This window comes from Schistosoma mansoni (assembly GCF_000237925.1).
Source record: "Schistosoma mansoni, WGS project CABG00000000 data, supercontig 0219, strain Puerto Rico, whole genome shotgun sequence".
Taxonomy (NCBI): domain Eukaryota; kingdom Metazoa; phylum Platyhelminthes; class Trematoda; order Strigeidida; family Schistosomatidae; genus Schistosoma; species Schistosoma mansoni.
In genome coordinates, this window is record NW_017386086.1 from 259,817 (window position 1) to 281,821 (window position 22,005).

Here is a 22,005-nt window from a genome sequence, read left to right on the forward strand (position 1 = left end):
TTTATCTTACAGAATGTTTATACAGTTCTAAACATGAATATATATTTTCCAAACATACCTCCAGCGCTCAATTCATTAAATTAAATGATATTGGAACTTTAGTTTGATTTTGGTGTCCAATAACTGATAATTTTGCCCTAATCATCGACTCTCCACTTTGCAAAGTATATTACGCATACGCAGCCTGTAAACAACAATACTGACCGAAATTCGTTTAATTCATTACAATGTCGGTAGATGTAATTACACCACAATTAAGACAGAAGGTTTTAGATCAACTGTAAGTGTCTCCTTTGATCTTTTTCATGTTTGATACACTCAGTTTACATGAAAGGGTATTTCCTGTGGCTGTATGATGTGAATATTTTGTTTAATTTCTAATTTTCCTTGATAGGTGTACTCATAAATAACACGATATATATATATATATATATAGTTACATATACATAGAAGTAGCACTTTTCGGATTAATGGTATAAAGACTCGACATATTTCAGTATAAAAATCTGCTTAGTGATTTATCCTTTGAAAATACATGTGTTTAGCAGTGAATAGCTACAGAAAAAATGGAATCTCAACATTTTTATTAATTGTTTTTATACGCAACCTGAAATCCTCGTAAATCTATATGGTGAAAAATCAACTGGGAAACTACCTCCTTTGAATCTGTTACAATTGCAATATGTCTCTGTTGTCATTACTATAAATTATGTTTCATAGGATAATGAATTGATCTAATTGGGTTCTTTTTAGCCGCGAAGTAACGTCAACTCGTAAACTCCCAAAATCTCCGGAAGAAATTGAAAATCTCATGCTGGAGAAATCACGTGGTGTTAAAGTAACTATAATTCTTAATCTAATATTCCATTTATTTGTTTGATTTAGAAAACTTACCTGAACCTCTTATCTAAGGTTATCAACTCAAGTAAGTTGTTTCGTTTATGCAATACACAGAGCTATTGCATAGTGTGATTATGTGACTTCAAAAGTTATAAGCAAACCTATTTCATTATTAGATATATTTGTGAATGTTTTTTCTACTCACATATGTAAAGTCATCACATTTCACATTAGCGTTTTGAAGTAATTTAGGAGAGAATTACAAAGTACTAGAAATTAAGATGGAAAAACAAGTGGGTCAGTATCTACTTATTCCTAAGGCATAAGTCGAAGTAGACACTATTGAGTCATGAATAGTTCATTAGACTATACCATATTTCTTTGTCCTGTTCTAATTTTACTTGTATTCAAACATTTAACTTGTCTCAAAAGTCTTACTGGGTTTATCCATTCACATCATATTATTTAATAAATTACGGACTAAATTCATATATTTGTACTGGTTGTTTGATTCTTCTTATTGATATTTAGGACTGCAATCAATCAGTCTCTTATTGGTATATGTGCATACTGTGCGGGTTCCCTCGATATTGCCTTAATTCACAAGCATTGTGACCAAAGATGGATGCTGACTAGCAGTAGATAACGCGATGGGGTTTGGGACGAACGGTACTGGGTTCGAGACCTGGAGTGAACATCAACTCTGGGATGCAGGCACATACAGCTGACGAGTCTCAAATAGGACGAAACAGACATCTTTAATTCCACTGTTAGCCATCATCCATCTCTGCTTATAATTACCGACTTAGTCTCTGTAGCAGAAATTGTAGCTCTCACTTGGTGAAAGTTTGTTGAAGTAACCTATGACTAAATTCATTCAATTATCTGATCTTTTCAGGGATATTTACTTACCTGTATCGCATAGTTTGTCTTTATTATTAGTTCTTTGGGGACAAAAAGTGCATGGTAACCTGTTCTAATGGGCTCTTAGTCGGCATTTGTTTTCTTAGTCTTCAAAAGATTCCTTCTTAAGGTAAATAAGATGTTATTGGTTTATTATTATTTTCTTTCCTAAAGGCATCTTGAAGTACTTGCTACTGATTAATACTACTGGTAGGTTAAAATCACCCACATTTACCTGCAGGTTTAGCCAAACCTCTCAAAATGGTAGTAAATACGCGGCAATAGTTTTACTTGTTAAACGTGTAGTTTATCGATGGCATCTTCGAAAAGTCAAACTAATTAGACAACTCATTTGTAACCAGCAGAATAAAATATTTGCATACCGTACATTTTAAATTTTACACAACTTGACAGTCTTTAATCCATTTTATTGTGGTGTCAACAGAATTCGTTTTGAATATCGTCCACTCATGATTTCTAAAAAATGAGCATTATTAGGTGCCGAAATATATCGTCGAATGTCCGGCGCTTTAACCGGGTTGGTGGACACGGAAAGTCCACATATGGAAGTTGGAAAACCCGATCCCAAACCAATGGTGCATATAGGATAAAGAATCCTAAGGAAACAAATGGCGTATGAACCTATTGTTGGTCACCGGCTACCATGGGACTGCATCTCCTGAAGTTGCTCTACTGCCTTGTGGATCAGACCTTTAGGTCAAAGGCTCCGGGTGTGGCCCCCTAAGAAAACCACCTGCTTCGGTTTGGGCACCCGGACAGTATCACAGCCCTCACACAATCAAATGAAATGACATTTTTTGTATGGCGCATATATATCTGGTGCCCCTTATACCAATATTTATGTGTTCAAATAAATGAATAACTAATAATCAGCCATCTCATGTTTTGGTTTCTCTGATCTCAGCTTGAACATGCTGTTTGGTGGTATATTTCACTCACCAATTATATCTTTTCTCCATAAAACACATTCGACATTGGTTGAGTGGCTAGCAACAATATCTCTGTTTAATTTATGGTTGCCATGTTGAAAAGCGATGCTTTCGTGAAGAATATTGCAGATGTGTGGTCTTTAAATAATTAGTAAATCATGTGAACAATGAATGGTTGTTAACTAATCAATAGATAATAACCATTATCCTATACAGTGATATATACGTACACTTACATCATTTAGCTCTCATTTGATGTTTTGAGTATGCTATTAGGTGAACTGACTAGACATCATAATTATTGTATTTAGGTTGAATAACTCAGTATGTTTACTGAAAACTGTAACTTGATTAAATGAATGAAATCAACTATCTTTCTGAAACAATTATTCTTATTTTTTATTTAGGTTCTACCGGTTCGGGTATGCCAGCTAATGTCCATGTACCTCCAAATGATCCTAACATTCAAATGCAGTCTGTTGGAAATAACTTTCAATTGAGTGGACAGCAACAACAACAACTAATGAATACTCAGATCATCTCTTTACCACGATCTGGACCTACTACAATCCAATCACATCCTCAAATTCTTCAAGTTATGTCACAAAATATGTCTAATAATATTAATAATATACAAATAAATCATAATCGTCCAAGGTATACCATTAGCTCACATCCTATTCAACCACAATATCAATCATATTCTCAAAAGGGTATTATTCAACAGGATGGTACAATTCTCGGATCATCGTCAACACACTGTATTCCTGTTTCGACAATACCTAATCGTGTAAGTTTAAATAAAAAGTTAATTATATTATCTTAATGATTAATTTTGATAATCTTTGTTCATAACATTATTGTTATGTAATCATTATCTATCTTGAACTTAAATTACTGAAATATTTTGTAAAAGGGTTTTATAGATTTTAGCTTATTTTTATTAGATACTGATGAGTTACCTACATACCTGACAAATAGCAGTTGTTAACTCAACCTTATGTTGTAACCATTATTTATAATTCCTTGTTTGTATACCTACCTTTGTGTTTTGTTTTTCTATAAAATTTATGAACTGACCACCATTTATGTCGATGTTATGTACATAGAGAAAATAAATTAGAGTGGTTTTGCGTTTGTTGAGCTGTCTGATTTATGAAATTTAGGACAGGGTATCTTAGGACCTGTTGGCGAAGAATTGAACTACTAAACTGTTCTCTGTTCTTTCGAAAATCTCGTAAACTATGTTATCCTTACATTCTTTCCTATTTCATTATCTGTTTTAATATTTTTTTTGTCAATTTACGTCGTATATATTTTAAAGGTTTTAACGTGTGACATGTTACTAGTCATACTACATTTAATTTATGTGAACATTTTGAAGTATCATTGTATTTCACAGAAATCCTTATTATGTTTTGTGACACCCTGTGTATTGTTGATTTTTCCCCACCTAATCATAGTTAGTGACCTAATGACCATCTTACAGTAAAAGTCCAATACAATATTTTAATGCAGATTCCCAGCGTCCTGACCACTGTCGTCAATTATTATTTACTCCATTTATGATGTATGCTACCTTGGCATTTTAATACATGCAAAAGGGTTTATATTAATCACCAATACTTACTAACCATATCAATTATTCTAACATATGATAAATCTTCTACTCGTTTCATTCAGGTTTAGGATAATATGATTCAGCTCTTATATTTGAAGGAAAATTACCATAAACGAGAATATTTTCAATTTCATTTGAAACTGTGAGCTTCTTTAACACTTACTTTGATTCCATTTGTAAAATGTTGGTTTAGGTAATAAGTGCTGTTAGAGGTGTGAGGGCAGTTATCACTTCCCGATTGCCCACACTGGGGAAGGGTTCTTCTAGACGTACTTGAAAAGGAAATTGGATTAGAAGTGGTCTTAATGACCTGAGAGCGTGACCGCAGTGCCCAAGCGAAAACTGCTTGAGGCCGGTCACGCACGGCCTTTTTGTGGGGGATTTTGGACGTGTTAGCTCCGTTCTTCAAAGGACCTTACCGTCGGAGACGGATATCTGTGGGATAAGGCGAGGTTTGCATTTTTAGGGTCAATCTTTCCTAACCCCGCCCCTCCTTGTGGGAAGGCAGCATCGCTGTTGTGCTGGTTGTCTGAAGGAAACACCTTACAGCCGTCACACCTCTGTACAGTCAGCCGTACGACTTCGCCTTCGAACCTTGGGTTTGCTGCTTTTAGTCTTACCGCTCTTCGACCGACCTGTCTGGCATGGTAGGACCTTGAGGAACTATTGTTCCAGCCAGTATAGCTCGATTGGTTCATCATGATAGGCAAGCCCGACCACCACGTCAAGGTAGCAGCAACAGTCGGGTCTAGGTAATAAAGTAGCTACCTTTTTTGTTTCAGACAGTAAGTTTGATTTGAAGCCTATTTTGGAAACGTACATGCTCTTCGGAATGCTTTACTTCCATTACAATTCAGGTGTGATTATCTGTGGTCAAAATCACTTGCAAAATAAGTGATCATTTATTCAGTCTTCAGATTCCACCTTTTCGTTGTGTTATTCACGAGATCGGTTTCACTCAGCAGATATTCTTGCTTCATACAGTATTCTTTTTTCCTATAATCGTACGACTGTTATGGGAAATTCAAAACATGAGCTGAGGTACCAATGAATCCTTTTTCAAGCATCAACTAGTCTGACAAGAATGTTAATACTATACTGCCAACTGAGTCTGACAAATCTGCTTACTGCCATCCGGTGCTTCCAGGTTTTCAGAGGTGATCTAGCTAAGATCAGTCGTGATTTCAACAGGGAAAATACTACTATCTCCACAAATCCCCTACACTAAATCTACTTACCTTTTCTAGGGGAGGGGAGGCTGATGTAAGCTATTGATGGAACACATGTCATTTGTCTCCCTAAAACTTATTTTGTTTCAGAGTACACTAAAATTGACACTCAATATTCCTGATAACTCATTTAGAGCCGGTTAAGATTTTTTGTTTTGCATTAATAATAAAAATTATGTTGTTCCTTTTATCATTAGACTGTGATATGTATCTATGGGTTTTCATTCATCTGAATGTATACGTTATAGTAGTTGCATAGAACAGTTTTCTACCCAGTTCAGCTACCCTTAAGTTTCCATCATAATTTCATAGTCAGTTGTCGTTTTCTGCTGTATTGTAATTTCTTAATATATATATCCATCGATCATTTTGCAGCCATATTTGGACGGAATTTTTCCCTATGATTTCAGGTTTTTTTACCGTCGGGTGTTGCAGTTACTCAGTCCAGCCAAATTATTCAATGTACCACAGGATCTGGACAACAACCGGTTCTCATATTCCAACAACCCCAGTCACAAAATACTTCACAAATAACTTCATTATCATCTGCTGATCAATCTCTTTCACGGCAATCAATAATCAGGTAAGTTTCAATGCTCTAGTCGGATAGATAAATTAAGTAAGATGAAATAATTTACGTTTGTGTTAAGTAATGTCAAGTAAATAGGTTTATGGTACCAGCTGATTTGCATGATTCTGGTTTCCCTTGCCGAAGTGTACATCTCTCCGACTAACCACAAATCTTTAGGCATTATTTGTGTTTTATGGAACTTGTAGTGATTTAAAGAATTAGGAGTTTGTAAGGTAACTTTGGAGCCATATATGACAACAGATATTGATTGATTTTCGCCCTTAAAATTCACTATTAAACATTACGCCTTAACATGCTGTGAAAAAGAGCTATAGTGGTGTGGCAGTAGTGAAATTGTATCCAAATAACTTCACGTCGTTACACACAAACTTGAAGTAATCGGCTAATCGGAGAGGGGACTTAGAGGTTAAACGACTTTGCTTCCAGTCTGTAAATCACAAGTCGGAACCCCGAATTATCGACTTCAGTTCGTACTCGTGAATAGTATAATATGGCCTCAGGAAAAATGAGTCTCAAAGCCAAGTACAAAAACTTGTTCTTAGTGAGTTAAATTTATTTACAAATCAATCGCTCATACATAAAATATACATATTTTGTGTACGAATCCAGTTTTAGTCATTCTAGTACATGTAGCGGTAACTAGTATTGTAAGAATAATCGTCAAATAGTTTTATCTAATACCATATTCAGTACTGACTTCCTTCATAATTTCATCATATTACTGATCATACATCGGGAATAGGTAAAATACTATTGAAACCCTGTGCTCTGCTGAGACATTCATATATGTAAATGTAATAGCTATTCTATTCTCTTTAGTATTCAAAGGTTGTCTGACAGTTTCCTTTTCGTAAAAGAAATTACTTTTTAATAAGATTCACTTTTATGATACACTTTATTGACTATTACCCCCCAAATGCCCTGATACGGCCGAGGGTGGAGAGTCCACCCTCCTTCTCCAAATGCTGTTACATGGCAACGCATATACAGCTACTACCAGCGAAGTCCTACTCATTGTTTTACCGAAACTAGAGTGTTGTTTACAAAATTGAGAGGATGAATAGCGAATGTCCGGCGCTTTAACCGGGTTGGTGGACACGAAAAGTCCACATATGGGAGTTGGAAAACCCGATCCCAAACCAATGGTGCATATAGGATAAAGAATCCTAAGGAAACAAATGGCGTATGAACCTATTGTTGGTCACCGGCTACCATGGGACTGCATCTCCTGAAGTTGCTCTACTGCCTTGTGGATCAGACCTTTAGGTCAAAGGCTCCGGGTGTGGCCCCCTAAGAAAACCACCTGCTTCGGTTTGGGCACCCGGACAGTATCACAGCCCTCACACAATCAAATGAAATGACATTTTTTGTATGGCGCATATATATCTGGTGCCCCTTATACCAATATTTATGTGTTTAAACAAATAATAAATAAATAAATCACTAGTACCGGATCTCTATTTGTATTGTTTTTTTTATATCAGTTAATATAATCTGTGTATAGTAAATGATAACCATCAAACCAAATATTCTTTGTTTTGAATTGAACAAAGAAATGTCAAAGTTTTGAATAGGCTTCCTGTTATAAAGAAATACATTTCAAACTTCAAATAATTTTAAATTTTTAATTGAACAGAGATTTTTATAGGATCGCAATTTGGCTGAACATCTAATCTTTTAAATTACTGACATCAATGTTCACATTTATTTCGTTGAAAATTGGTTTGTATCGATGATTGATATTCATAGAGGTCACATTAACTTACTATTGTCCTTTGTTATACTTTCTGAATAACATTTTTCTCATTGTGCGAGCCCTAAAATTATTAATTTCGATCTTCTATAGAGAGAGAGAGTTGTGGATATTTCCTTCTAACAAACCCTACCTAATTTAGGACGAAACAATTGTTCGACTTTCCTTGGTTTTCAATATATTTCAAGCTTTTGGCAATCACATCAATCCATGTCGATGAATTCTATTGTCAAACTAATTAGTTGTCCATAATTTAGTGAACTTGAATTTTTTTTTAAAAAAAGTGCTGGTTTCTACTTAGCTATTATTAATTGTGATAATCACTGCTTATGCTGTTTACAATAACCCTAACCCGCTCTTCTTATTTTATGGTTGTCTTTCTTATTTCACTTATATGATTCTATTTATTTCAGTTCTCAAACGATGGGATCATCTACATCTATTAAACCAGGCTGTCAACAGGACGGCGTTTACGGTATGTGTTACTTTATATGTATGAATTAATTCCTCAGTTCTAATTTATTCTTGTGAATTTTTCTCTGAATTCTTGTTCTGTAGTCTCTTTGCATGTATAATTATTTTAATCCATTAATTGTAAAATTTATAGAGTTGGAAGAGTAGTTTATCCTCACCACGCAAACTGACTATTATTATCATTACTACCATTATTATTACCATTAGTAGTGATGGTATAGTCATCATTATTAAGCCTACTGAATTTTTTTTTATCGCTAAGATTCATAGTTAGCCGCGTCAGTAGAATGTCGAAAAGTAGTTTTGTGAATGTGGTGACCTGTTTGCGTGCATGGGGTTCTGTTTAATGGTCTATAATCATAACATATGCACACTTTGTATTTTAGAATGTATTCCCACCTTACATCAATATAAGATATGCGAATTTCTACAAAACAAAAGTTGGATCTATTTGTTTGGTATTTATTATTTAAAAACGTTCATGTCTTGTACTCGCTTATTACGAAAAAATCATTTTACGCGATGAAATTAGTAATAAGAGATTATCTAATAGAAGGCTTCTCCAAGGGTGAATAAAACCTACGTATTGTGTTGTGAAAAGTTGATTAGCTCTTTATAAACTATATCTGTTACTAAATTTTAGAAGAAAGTCGTTTTAGTGGAAATATGAATTTAGGTTAAAGTAAACACAGAAAAGTGTCGAATTATTGTTTTAATATTTCTTAGAACAATTTTTATCACTGAGCAGTAGAACCTTTTATTGCATCACAGTCTTGTCACTGTTCTCTGATATAACTGACTTGGCAAGTACGCAGGTTTATGTGGTTTGTTTCAACTCCACGCTTTTTGTCAGAACCAGTAACTTTATCTGGCTTCTCAAACGAAACTTGGTGGAGTAGAGTTTAAACCTGTTACCCGTTGTTTGGAAATTGGATGGTTCAACCATGAAACCACTGCAATATGTTTCATCTATACATTGTTTTACATCGTTTAATCTAGATAGTGAAATAATCTCATATCATTTCCTCTAGCAATTCGAAAGTCCCTTTGTGCTTTTAACTGGATTATAAATAAAGTTTTTTATGATTTTTATGTAATAAGAGAAGCTTCTGGGTATAAAACTAAGGAACTAAAACGTTATATTTTTTTTATATATATATAAGCATTGTCCAGTTTACTTGTCCGTTGTACAAAATCAGTTCATTTATTCTTCCTTATTTCCGTAAACTATTACAACAGTTTTATGTATTCATTTTTATCTGACTCTATTATTATTATATATTCAAGATGTTAATTATTCTCAAATATCTGGTCAATAGAATCTTACTTTGTTTCTAAGACAAAAGAATACGAATATAAGTCGAAACCAGAACCTGAATTTCTACCGATAAGCTAGTCTTTTTCTATAAAACAAACCAAAGGTTAATTCATCTTATGAAAATGAATATAATTTATTTTAATTAATACAGTCGCTATTCTGAGTAACAATGTAAAATTATTTATTTCACAAAAAAGAAGTATTTCCGTTAATCGTTTTTCACATTACCTACCCAAATTATCTGTCTTTTATATTGAACAGAACGTCTATCTGGACGACGTATTCGTGGTAGGTGCTCTTAGTGCAGTTAATTAACCAATTTAAAACCAAATTCATTATCCAAATGAGTTTATTGTTGACCTTGATTTCTTTCTTTGTGAATAACAAAATTGTATGAAAGAGCTTTTTTATTGAAATAAAATTAAAAATTTCAGCATCTAATGTCAATTAATAATAAGATTGTAATGATGATCATGGTAACATTTCGGCCAGTGCACATATTATTATTTTTTGAAGCCAAGATTTACGTTGCCTATCTGTATTCGGTTTAGATAAGCTTTTGTGTATATCTGTCTGTTTGTCCGTGTGTGTGCGTTTGTTTTTAAAACGAATGATTGACAGCAGATTTACAGTGGATTACTAACTTGTGCTAAATGCCATAATTTCGATTTGTTTACTACTTTGAACTGCTGCTATTTATTTTTTATTATGTGTTGTTAGTGTTTATTATTTTGGCAATGCCTACACTATTCTTACTGCTGTTGCTAATGCAAGATTAACGTGTTAATGAGAAACATATATATATATATATATATATATATATATATATATATGTAAAATGGTGAAGTTTTTTAACTATTGATTATTTATATTTTGTCCAATTTTTGCTGCTTGTTTTTGGTATAAAAACAATATTTTATTGTGGTCATGTTAGGTTACCATTGAAAACCTGTAAGCACTGGACGGCGAGTTCGTCCCAGTATGGGACTCCTCAGGAGTGCACATCCACGATCCCGCACAGGGGACTCGAACCCAGGACTTTCGGTCTTGCGTGCAAATGGTTACCTTTTAAACCACGGAGCCGGCATCTAACGGTGTTAATCTATAACTTCAATCAATCCAAAATATTTGGCGACCATCTTCCTTGTCTTTCGTAGGTAACTGTCTCAAACTCGACACGGTTGAACTCTACTGGTCACGGCTTTTCGCTGGAACTGCGAGAATTACCTCTCGAAACTAGTCATTGGTGAACACCTGATAATTATCAGTATAGGTTTGTAGGTATTTTAGAGCTTTTTTATACTTTTATTGAGATCATATTATTATTGTGTCCTGAAAATAATAACTATAACGCTCATACACTCGAACCAAAGGATAGTATGCATTTAATCAGCTCTAGTTAAATTACCAATATGCGTATACGACAGTCACTTCTAACTGTAAATGTTTTTGTCTTTTATTAAAGAAAAAATTGCTTACAGATAATTGGTTATTTGTCTTTTTGTTAATTAGGTTGTTTTACATGAAACTACTCGTTCGGTAATAAAAAGTGCCGGTATTTTCATTGTGTGCAAAATCTCTAACTTTATTTCCGCTTTTTTAGATAAAGACAGACATGATCTAGTATCTGACAAAAATATGTATTTTGATCGTGGCTGTTGCTATCGTTTGTATCATCCTTCGGGACAATGAAAAGAAATCGACAAAATGAAATTTAAATGGATGATACTAATATTCCCTAACTACAGTAAAAAAAATAGGAGTGAAATGAGAAACGGTCCACGACAGTGAATAAAATGTACTGAATAATACCATATTTATAATGGGGAGAAAGACGATAAATAAATTTGTCTGTGCCACTGACTATGGCTATTCTGTGGACCTCAGCATGGAAACTTTCATATATTATGCTGGCCAGACCAATAGTTATTGACATTGGAAACCTTATCTGTTTTGGTTTAAAATTTTCTCTAAGTTACTGTTCTCCTAACCAGCTAAAACTGCCTGAGTGAACGTTTGTAAGAGTGTATACCGACCCCGTCATTTGATTTGCCATCTTTATCTACTATTATGCGACCGGAATCAGCATTACTCATCTGGTGATTTCAAAATGTTCGAACAATTCCTTGAAAACACCTATGATTTAATACATGAAATATACTTTAAAATGAACTTCTCATTTTGTTGAGGAGAGATTTTATCACTAATAGAAATAAACGAAACATCATAAATGTAATCTCCGTTTTGTTGATGTTTTGAAAAAATAGACAGAAAAATCCGCTTACTTATTCGTATGGATTAAAACATTTTTTTACGTAAAGCCTTATTAATCGGTGTTCCATTACCCAGCCCAGTTTATCAATCTCTATATCCTGGCTAGTTACATTTTCTCTTTCATATTTACAGTCATGATCAATAATTAAACAACTTAGCATTTTTAATTTAATTTTCGGTGAGACTACGGACAACCTTTGAGCGACGCTAAAGCGACCTTGAGAATGTCCACCTACTCACTGGAGCTAATAAGGGCTATAAATCGGTGTGAAGAATATGGATTATGATTTACAATTGATGGTAAGGGTTATGGTTTGGATTTATGGTTTTCATCACGAACTGACATCAACTAAAGTGCCACAACTCTATGTAGACAAGTAAGTATATGAATTTCGCGCCAAATTCCGAGACCTGTTATCCTAAATCCGATTGGTTCATCCACAAATTATAATCTCGCTTAATTTTCTTTATGGGATCAATCACTAACTCCTTTTAAATAGGACTTGCATTTTTATCACTTTACAGCAAAATTTAGGAGAAATGAAATAGATCCATTTACTTTATCAATTATTTTGTCATGAAATAATATACCTATGTTTACTGGGTAATCAACAAATGGTCCAGAATGTGCTTATTAACACTCGCTATTCAAGTGTGCCTACAACCTTTATAAAACTTATTTCTCTCTATAATCTCAGTATTTCCAATTCAGAAACACAATTCCTGTAGTTTTTATTACGACCCAACTTCACTCAGACAACCACTAGTTCTCAACATGTTTCTCCTATTAGCACATAAATGATATTTGACTGAGGTATACTTGAAGCCACTTGTATTCAAGAAACAAATAAAACTGTAGAGACTCATTGTTACAAATTATATCTCAGATCACTCATTATTACTGAGATCGTAGTTACTTTATACAACCCACATTCATCAACAGTTATTTGAAAGTCTTTATTGAAAATTTTGTTCAGAAACCATACTATCACATTCATGTAGGAAATATTGTTATGTTTTGTCCTGATTATACGTTTAGATCCTTCAGTCTTGTGAACTAGCCATTCTGTTTTGGGGCTTCTTTGTATAAACACTACTACTTAATGTAGCAAGAAACTTATGATTGGTTATTGGTAGCCATAATGCACAATCAAAGTGACGGTTACATTAAAATTTGCAGTAATTTTTAAAGTTATAAATTAACGAGTAGTGTAACTCGTCTCCCAATCACAAATTAATGTACGCGGTTTTGTACGATATTGTCTGTGTAATAAGAGCTAATGATACTGCCCATTTGCACTAACTGAAACACAGATTTTAGAGACTGAGATCTAACAGTTGAGAAATCCTAACCCTCTAACGGAGAACTCATCAGTCCTAACCTGTGCGAGTTATATCACTAAAAGTCCTTCATAAATCAAGTTTCTTAACTTACCAACCATGTATTAAGCTTGATTGTTGACATCGCCACCATCATCTATGCCTTGAAAGCATAACTTTGCAGTGAACAATGAAGTTAACTGCATTTATAGTTTATTTTACTTTGAAAAACAAATTATTCTCGTGTCATTTCTTACCATTTTTGTTACTGACTACTGTAAACTTGATAATATCACGGACTATTGTACCTAATATTTTATGGTTGGACAAAATTCATTAAATCTTCATTACAATATCGAATCTTATCTTATGCTCAGCATCATCTGATTTTAAATTTAACTGCAGTGGCATACTATTATTTTTCTTCAATATGTTGATTAACGAATAAGGATAGTAGATATCTGAGAAATGATATCATCAGTTATCTTAATTACAACCATCTCACATTCCCGTGATATTCTCAATAACTAACTACTTCCCAGAGTGGAGTATCTGTTTGACAATAAGCACATTATTCTGCGAACACTATCAAAGTCTCTGTCAATTTCATTGTTTTTCTGCAGTGGCCACATCTAGCCCAAACGCTGTTCTTATTCGAACATCTAGTTCTGGTTGCCTCACAGTTATTAATCCATCGGGTACAACTAGTGAATTATCTCATATTAACTCTGGACAACATTCACTACACGGTGCTAATGACAATTCACCACTATCTATTTCTTCAACGGCCGTGTCTAAACCAGTTCTCACAGTAATACCAAATCCTACGGGAACACAAACAAAAATCATTCGTCCAAGTTTATCTCAATCACCTAAAGTTGGTCTTATTCCTAATAGTCAACTTCAAACAAGATCCAATGTACCAGTAACTCAACAGTATCAACCACGACCAACTATACAATCAAATCCTACACCTGTAATTTCAAAAGTCCAAAGTTTCGCACAAGGTAGTTACTTAAATGTTAACTTTTTCATTATACTGCTAATTTACTCAGGCGTAAACTTCACTGATTTTCGCGTGGTTGATAATTCTTTTTTTTTGGGGGGGTATAAGCCAAAATCATCCGGAGGATTGACGGTAAGCACAACCTCTTCGAAAGTTAATATTGTTTTTTAGGCAGAGATCCGATGCTATTTTAAGAAATTATGATAATTAAACTTGTTTTTGTACTCCCTAGTTATAATGAGTATAATCTCACTCCCGTTTAACTATTGTTATCATCTTTTCATTAAGTAATTTTACCGTACAAATATCTGTTATTTGTCGCAAATATAATTGTAAAATAAATCGTAAATCACTAGTCAAGCAAATCATATCGTTAAAAATAGTTTTCCAAATAAGAATGAGGATTTTATTCAACAGTTCGGTTGACATAAAATTAAACGGATTGGTTATTCAACTATTTCTGATATTACCATTATATAGGAAAAAATTGATACAACAGGTTTACCGAGAGACGTTCCGTGTAAAACTAAATAGTATTATCTCAAAAAAATTGGAAAAGGGAAATACATGCAATACAGTTTATTCGAGAACACAACCAATACAGATTTTGTTCAATTGGCAGAGGAATCTTACTGTTTAAAAAGAATGCAGGTGGTAGCTGAGTCACCACTGACTTATTTTCCGAGCGATTTCTGTCAAACTACATACTTTTGGAGTCGTAACGGATTTATGTATGCTAATCAACTAAAGTGGTTGAGACATGTAATGCATGTATCCCCAACCACCACCTACGTAGACGGGTGATGCTGTCTGGCATGAGAGTACTTTGGAAAGAGAGCAGGGGCTTCAAAACCAAGACATTTGATCAGTCTCTGAAGTCATTAACAATTAGGCTGAGCCGTGCTGTTAGGTACAAATCATCTAACTGGAGTCCATGTGATTATCGTAACCAGTGGTTTGAGACTTTGAGTGACAACTCAAGATTATTCGCAATGACGCAGGTACATTCAGTCCTTATTCCTTAGAGTTTGATTCCTGACCCCCCTGTACCTTTTTTTATTTTCCTATTCCTCATCTTTTCTATCGCTATTACTCACATTGTTACTACTTCTACTACCGTATAATTTGTCTTGAAATAATTTTATCTCTCTGTACTAATGTGGTAAGGTAAATTGAACCTACGTACATATGTGCCCGATTCTAAGTTGCATATTACTGGCTGACTGATCTACAAGCGTTCTTCACTCTATGGATGTGTTTTATTTGCTGACTACCTCTACTTTTTCTACTCAACTGTTCAGTTGTCGACAAATAATAAGCAGTATAAAACCCTCTGAAATGACGTGAATAAAACTTAGCTATATCATAGAAGTACATCTTTTAAAATGATAACATGAATATAACTCGATTGTACCCAGAAATACATTCGTCAACACGATGTTGGAATACAGCTATTATATATTTTAGCTTGGATGTATTGTTTCATAGCCTAATAAAAATCATTCAAGTAAGCGATTACAGTTAGAAAATAGTTACCTTAGAATGATTATTACATCTACTTTTTTTCTTTAATTCAAATTACAGGTGAATTACAAATATCTGATAAAGACAATAACCTACCTGAAACGTCTACTACTTCCAACACTGCCACTACTACTACCTCTACTACTAGCAATAAAAAGGGTGGTGAAGTGAAATCTTCTGAAGTTCAAGCTCAAATCGTCAGCGGTCTAACTGATATAGCGAATCGTTATTTATCAACTGTAAAACATGCAATTCAATTAGCATCCAAAAGACCGGAAGCTTCTGGTTGCGTTCGAAAATATATCAAATTAAAAGATATTTTAGAACATCCAGAGGCAAATTTAAATGTATTGTCATTTGCACAACTTCCATTGATTGAAAAATTATTACATGAGATAGAACGAAATCCAATGCATTTAGTTGAAGAGCATCTTCAACGTCAAGCTAAAGCAAATGCTACAATTTCTTCTCATGGTACATCATCGTCATCATCATCATCTACAAACACAAGTAAAACTAGTGCAATAGGTCATATGCAGTCACAAAAACAAGATAGTCAACAACAACAGTCTCAGCAGTCACAACTTCCACGTCATCATTTGAATCAACAATCGTCTCAGTCACATTCTGTTCCAGCTTCAAATCAACAGAAGCATTCAACTGTTATTAGCCAACAGTCATTAAATCATTTTCAGGGTATAAATGTTATTTCTGTTTATTTTAGTGTCATATCAGTATTATGTCATTACAAGTGAAAATAATCATAGAATTTTGCATTTTAAAAATAAATAAATGTGTTTTCATTATCATTGACTATGTGACCTTCTTTTCCACAGTATTCGATAAGCACTGATAGACCAAATAAATATACCATTGATATAATTATTAAATGACCAATCAATTGTAAATAACTTAGTCCTTCACGAGGTCACCCACGACTCAAATAGCTCAATAATGTCGTTTTAGACTACTAAGCTGGGTAACGTGGGTTCGAACTGCATATAGAGTACTAAATCCCTTAAGATTACAGGTACACTTTACTGATGTGTGCCAACTAACATGAAACCTAGGTTGTGTTTCCTATCGACCACTTCCATTCACCTGCTATACTTTCAATGAGTATAGATGAAAAAATAAATAAACTGATTTATAGGTTTTTGCACTCAGCGTGCTATTCTTCTTATCACGATTATTTATTTTGTTAGTTTCCATTTGAAAAGTGTATCATTCAAAATTTTGTGCAGTGTCTATTTACATGAATCAACTCTGATGAATGTCGAATTGGACGTGATAGCATAGTTTTAATGACAAAAATACTTATGTTAAATTCATTAGTTGTGAGACATAAAAAATTCAACGAATGATTGCCTTGTTTTTCGGATACTGAATAACATGTAAATTATCCCTACTGTAAGCGAATTGGATATTTACTTTGACTAAAATGTAAAATAAAAGATATGGTATTTGGGACGTCATTTAATTGTTATTCAATTATGGTTGCTCTGACTGAATTTCACAAAGTTTTGCGTAAATTTGCATAGAATTAGATTGAAGTTGTGGGAGTTCTATTTCCCAATTTTTTCGTATTTTTTTATGACGATATCCATCATGAACTAATATTAACTGGAGAACCACTGAAATTCAGTGAGTATCAGGGGACTGTTTTATTCTGGTCATAAACAAATCACCAGTGTATCGTTACGATATCAGCTAGGTTATTTAGATACAAGTTCGAAAATAAAATTAGCTTATGGGAACTGAAGCAGCTTAAAGCAAGTATTCATCGGTTTAACATTTCTTCAAAATGCCTATGGTTATTGTTAACCATATATCCTTGGAATTTCACGTTACTGGTAACAAACGTACCTTGTGTATGTGTAACGACATATAACTTTTCACATAATTCTTTAGTGTAGATTTTTTTTCCAAAACGTTTCTTATTTCAATTCTTCATCGATAAGTAACCCTATTACATTCCAATACATTTTTTTCGTTTTGACTATTTTTAGTCCCGACTACTAATTTAAACACACTTCTATCCCAAAATTTCGATGCTCCGAGTCCAACCGGTGTAGTAGACATTCAGCAACAAGGTGTTCATCCTCGGCCACCCACTCATTTCTCACCAGCTGGTATAAATCCCACTATCTCAAGCACTCAAAGTCCTGATATTTCAACCAAAACATCAACAGCTGTATCAGGACCAGTTGTGGAACATGGTCAATTGCCACATCCTAATCGTATTGCTACATCCGCTTCTCTGCTTGGATCATCTACCCAAAGTAATACTGAACCAACAGGATTTTATGCTAGTTTACAGTTATTAGCTACAGAATTCGAGAGGATATCTGACCGTATGTTACAAGATCAGGCTTATTCTCGTCGAATTTTCAGAGCGATTCATGAAGTCAGTAGTTCCATTAATATGTTTTACAAATATTTATCTTTTATTTATACTTTATATCATATTTGAAGCAGTATTCAAATAAAAGCTTATATTCTGGAAATGTATAAAGAATAACTTCAATGTGAAGTTTTAGATATTAAATTTGTAGTAACCGGTGTCTAAACTGTCTCTTTTTATGTCAAATATTTAACATGTAACATTAGCATATCATATTGCTCTATGGGTCATTTAATCGTTTTTATAGAGATTTGAATCTGCTTAGAAATAGATTTTTATTTTCATTCTTGCGCTCTTAATTACAGTACTTCTCCATTTTGCAAATCATACTTTTTGGTTAATGATGTAGGATGTCTGTGTGTTATGAACTTTTTTATCACTACCCAGCTACTCTTACTGCTTAGTATTCTTGGATACTACTTCACTTGACAAGTCTCCGTATAGTGTTCTGTGTTGATCATCAATAATAAGCATGTTTTTTTCTTTTATTATTATTACGTGTTAATTATTCTCAATTTTCCTCCGATCTTTTCTTCTATAAATAAAATAATAGATTTCATTGGAGACGAAATCGTTCAGAGAAAGCATTGGATTTTGTCTACCTCAAGATACGGATCAATTTGTTAGAGAAAATAATAAATGTACCCTAACAACTGTTGATGATTATTCCAATAAAACAAATCCATTAATTACGTCAAATTTAACCGGTAACAATGATAATAATGATACTGTTTTGAATTCATTAAAGCGTAAACATTCTTGTGACGATGATGATAGTAACAATATCAGTCAACCAAATACCACTGGGTTAAATTCCTTTGTGAAATCTAATGAGCAAATAGATGAACCAATAATTAGTAATACTGTATCATTGTCCCCGTCGTCTTCATCTTCATCAGCTAATGAATATGAACCAAAAGCGAAGAGAGTATGTGTTAGTTCAGTATCTGGAAATGATAAAAATGAAAAATCCGATTCACATATACAACATCCGGCATCGATTAATACTACTACTACTAATAATAATGCGGATGAATTACAAACACCCACACTCTTAACTGATAAGGATGGTGCTGGTGTTTTCTTACCTACATTGTCTTCACCGTTATCGTCGTCTGTAATTAAGACTGACCATCAGGTAAGTGATGTATAGTACCTATGTGAGTGTATATTTAGTTAACGTTACGTTTGCTTATGTTAGTGGGAAGAAGATTATAAGGAATCAAGTCATATATTCAATTGGATCATTTTAAATATTTGTTTTTGCTATGATAAAGAATTAAAGCATTTATATTATAAAATTATTCGTAACTGAAAATTAACGACTCTGAAAAGCAGTATGAATGAAATCAAGTTAAGCCGATGTTTTCATTCTAATATTTTTGGTATAGTGATAATAAGAATAACCACCTTAATTAACTAGTCACAAATCTATCTGGTTAGTGTACTTTAAAATAGCTTTGATTGTATTTGTGACCAACATCTTCAAGGCCTAATTCATGTTAAAGCTAGTTTTTCGGTTATTCTACATATCTTATATCGGTTGATCAAGAAATCTAACCCCATTTTACTATACAAATTTAGCATTTCATTGAAGTTATTGTTAGTTAATACACGATTATATATTGTCTACACAATGTAACCGAATCTCTGGTTGGATTGTTAGTGGTTATTTAGCTTTCACTTTGTTCACAGAAGGCCCTTTGGAACTCCTTTAGTTAATAGAAGTTGTGATTGATATTTTTAAGTAGTTTCTATCGGACCAATGGTTTTGGATTGTGTAAGGTACAGATTAATGAGCTATGTACCAAACTTGACCATTATATTTATGTATACTCTAAAATTCTGAAACAACTTGTAACATTTGGTATATGTACAAAGTTTATCAGGTTTTATTGAAAAATAAAATTTCTTAGGCGATTAGAGTTTGTTGATTACATTATTACATACTCTTTTTGTCATCTTTCTGTATCTATATGATAAGTAGAATGTTATAACTTAAACAAACGTATTACTGTAATAGGTTTGTGCAGATTGTTGAACTTTCATAGATTAAGTCACACATTCTTCGTAGTTAGAGAGCCATCAAAAACCAGGAACTACTGAACAGCTATTTCTCTCTAGTATGGGACTCCCCAATGGTCTGTGGAATTTCGCAGTTGCTTACAAGACCGAAGGTCTTGAATTCGATTTCTGGTGAAGTCGTGGATGTACGCCGCTGACGCGTTCCATACTATGTTGAAACTGCTGTTTATTATTTCTTGGTTTTAATAGTTGTCTAAGTAAGACCAGTGTGTGATCCAATCTATGATTATTTCATTTTACGTTCATTGTATCACATTTATGTGAGAGTATTACTGCACATTTTAATCAGGAAATTAAGTTCACCTCTAAAAGAAATATTTTGATGATATACTCAGTCTGTTCATCGTGTCACAAAAAAAATCAAATGATCTTGATTATTATTATTTCATCTATTATTTTGTCACATTAAAGTGAACTCACTTCTTACCTCTTCTCATAATACAGTTCACAATACGTAGCTGAATTATTTTCGTGTGCTTACTGCATCACAATATCATCTTATTGTTATGTAGTTGTAATTTTTTCATTTATAACTTTTAATATTCATATTTAAAAAATCTAAGTATCATTGTTATGAGTTCTGCTTTTTTTCCCATCAAATAAACATATTTCATTATTGATTTCATAATTTACTGTGGTTGTTGTTTTCCGTACATTTTTTTTCTACAAGGGGTTAATTGGTTCATCCGGTAAGTCAGAAACAGTTGTTTTTTAATAAAAGGAAATTATATTCAGATGTTCATATGCATTGCTTACTATACGCGTTACTGTAGTGGGAAACTGCTGTTAACTGCTTGTCAGCAAATTTATTTCCATAAGGTTCGATATGGTGTGATGTGTGCTACTGATGTCGACAGATATGAGTAGTACGTACCATCAATCAAAAGTGAAATACGTGGTAGCAGAAGGTTAATAAGATCGAAGAAAAGAGAACGAGAACAGAGAATAATTGCTGTGGAAATGAAGGATTAGTGAAGTTTGACATTTGCAAAAAGAATAGTCAAGTTTGAGACAATTGATGGATATTTTGCAAATTAAGTATTTTCTATATGATTCTCAGACTTCACTAAGATGCCCTGTAATTTTGTGTTCAATACATACGATTGTCCCGGCCTGTGTTCTCGTTCACCGCAATAGAATAAATCTGTTTTTACTCTTTGATTTTTTCTTAATATTAAGATTGTTACTTATTGTTTATTAATTATGTACTGATCGTCACTGGGTATATCGTTTTTTGTCTCTCTTCGTGTTATTCTGTGATGTGTAACAGCTTGGTTATCTATTTTAATGGTTGTTTGAAGTTTCGCATTATTCAGTTCATTTCCTTGTTAATTACTTAAACTAACTAATCAATAGTTTTACACTTTCCTATCAAGCATTATCATAAGCAGAGATGGATAGTGGCTAGCAGTGGACTGACCAGTTGCAGTCCTAACACATCTATGGGAAGATTCAAACAAACAATACTAAAGCATTATCATAGTTTATGCGCTAATTTTACTCCTTAAACATTTTGATATTATGATTATTAAGTAGCATTCAGTTTATGGGTCACAATTCTCCCCTATCACTTTCTTTATATATTCAATGTTGAAAAAAGCACATTGAACTGGGGATATAATGTCTAAACGGGAGAAATGTAGCATATAAATAAAAATGACAATTATCAGACAGAAAACAACTAAATTCATAGCAGTGAATTATTCAGAAAT

At 33.4% G+C, this 22,005-nt stretch overlaps 1 protein-coding gene across 1 annotated transcript in view; it reads left to right on the plus strand.

Moving 5' to 3' along the window:
- Nucleotides 1-227: 227 nt before the first annotated feature.
- The window catches only part of Smp_176420 (Ras guanine nucleotide exchange factor, putative), a gene marked incomplete at both ends in the record, with an annotated part of 29,014 nt that continues 7,236 nt past the window's right edge, over nucleotides 228-22,005 (plus strand). Inside the window, 11 exons of the mRNA XM_018792231.1 lie at nucleotides 228-280; nucleotides 754-838; nucleotides 886-925; nucleotides 3,101-3,288; nucleotides 5,954-6,126; nucleotides 8,302-8,363; nucleotides 13,898-14,281; nucleotides 15,865-16,500; nucleotides 17,814-18,211; nucleotides 18,762-19,346; nucleotides 20,964-20,982. Of these exons, the coding sequence (XP_018647261.1) occupies nucleotides 228-280; nucleotides 754-838; nucleotides 886-925; nucleotides 3,101-3,288; nucleotides 5,954-6,126; nucleotides 8,302-8,363; nucleotides 13,898-14,281; nucleotides 15,865-16,500; nucleotides 17,814-18,211; nucleotides 18,762-19,346; nucleotides 20,964-20,982 (2,623 nt within the window). The remainder of the gene's footprint in view (nucleotides 281-753; nucleotides 839-885; nucleotides 926-3,100; nucleotides 3,289-5,953; nucleotides 6,127-8,301; nucleotides 8,364-13,897; nucleotides 14,282-15,864; nucleotides 16,501-17,813; nucleotides 18,212-18,761; nucleotides 19,347-20,963; nucleotides 20,983-22,005) is intronic.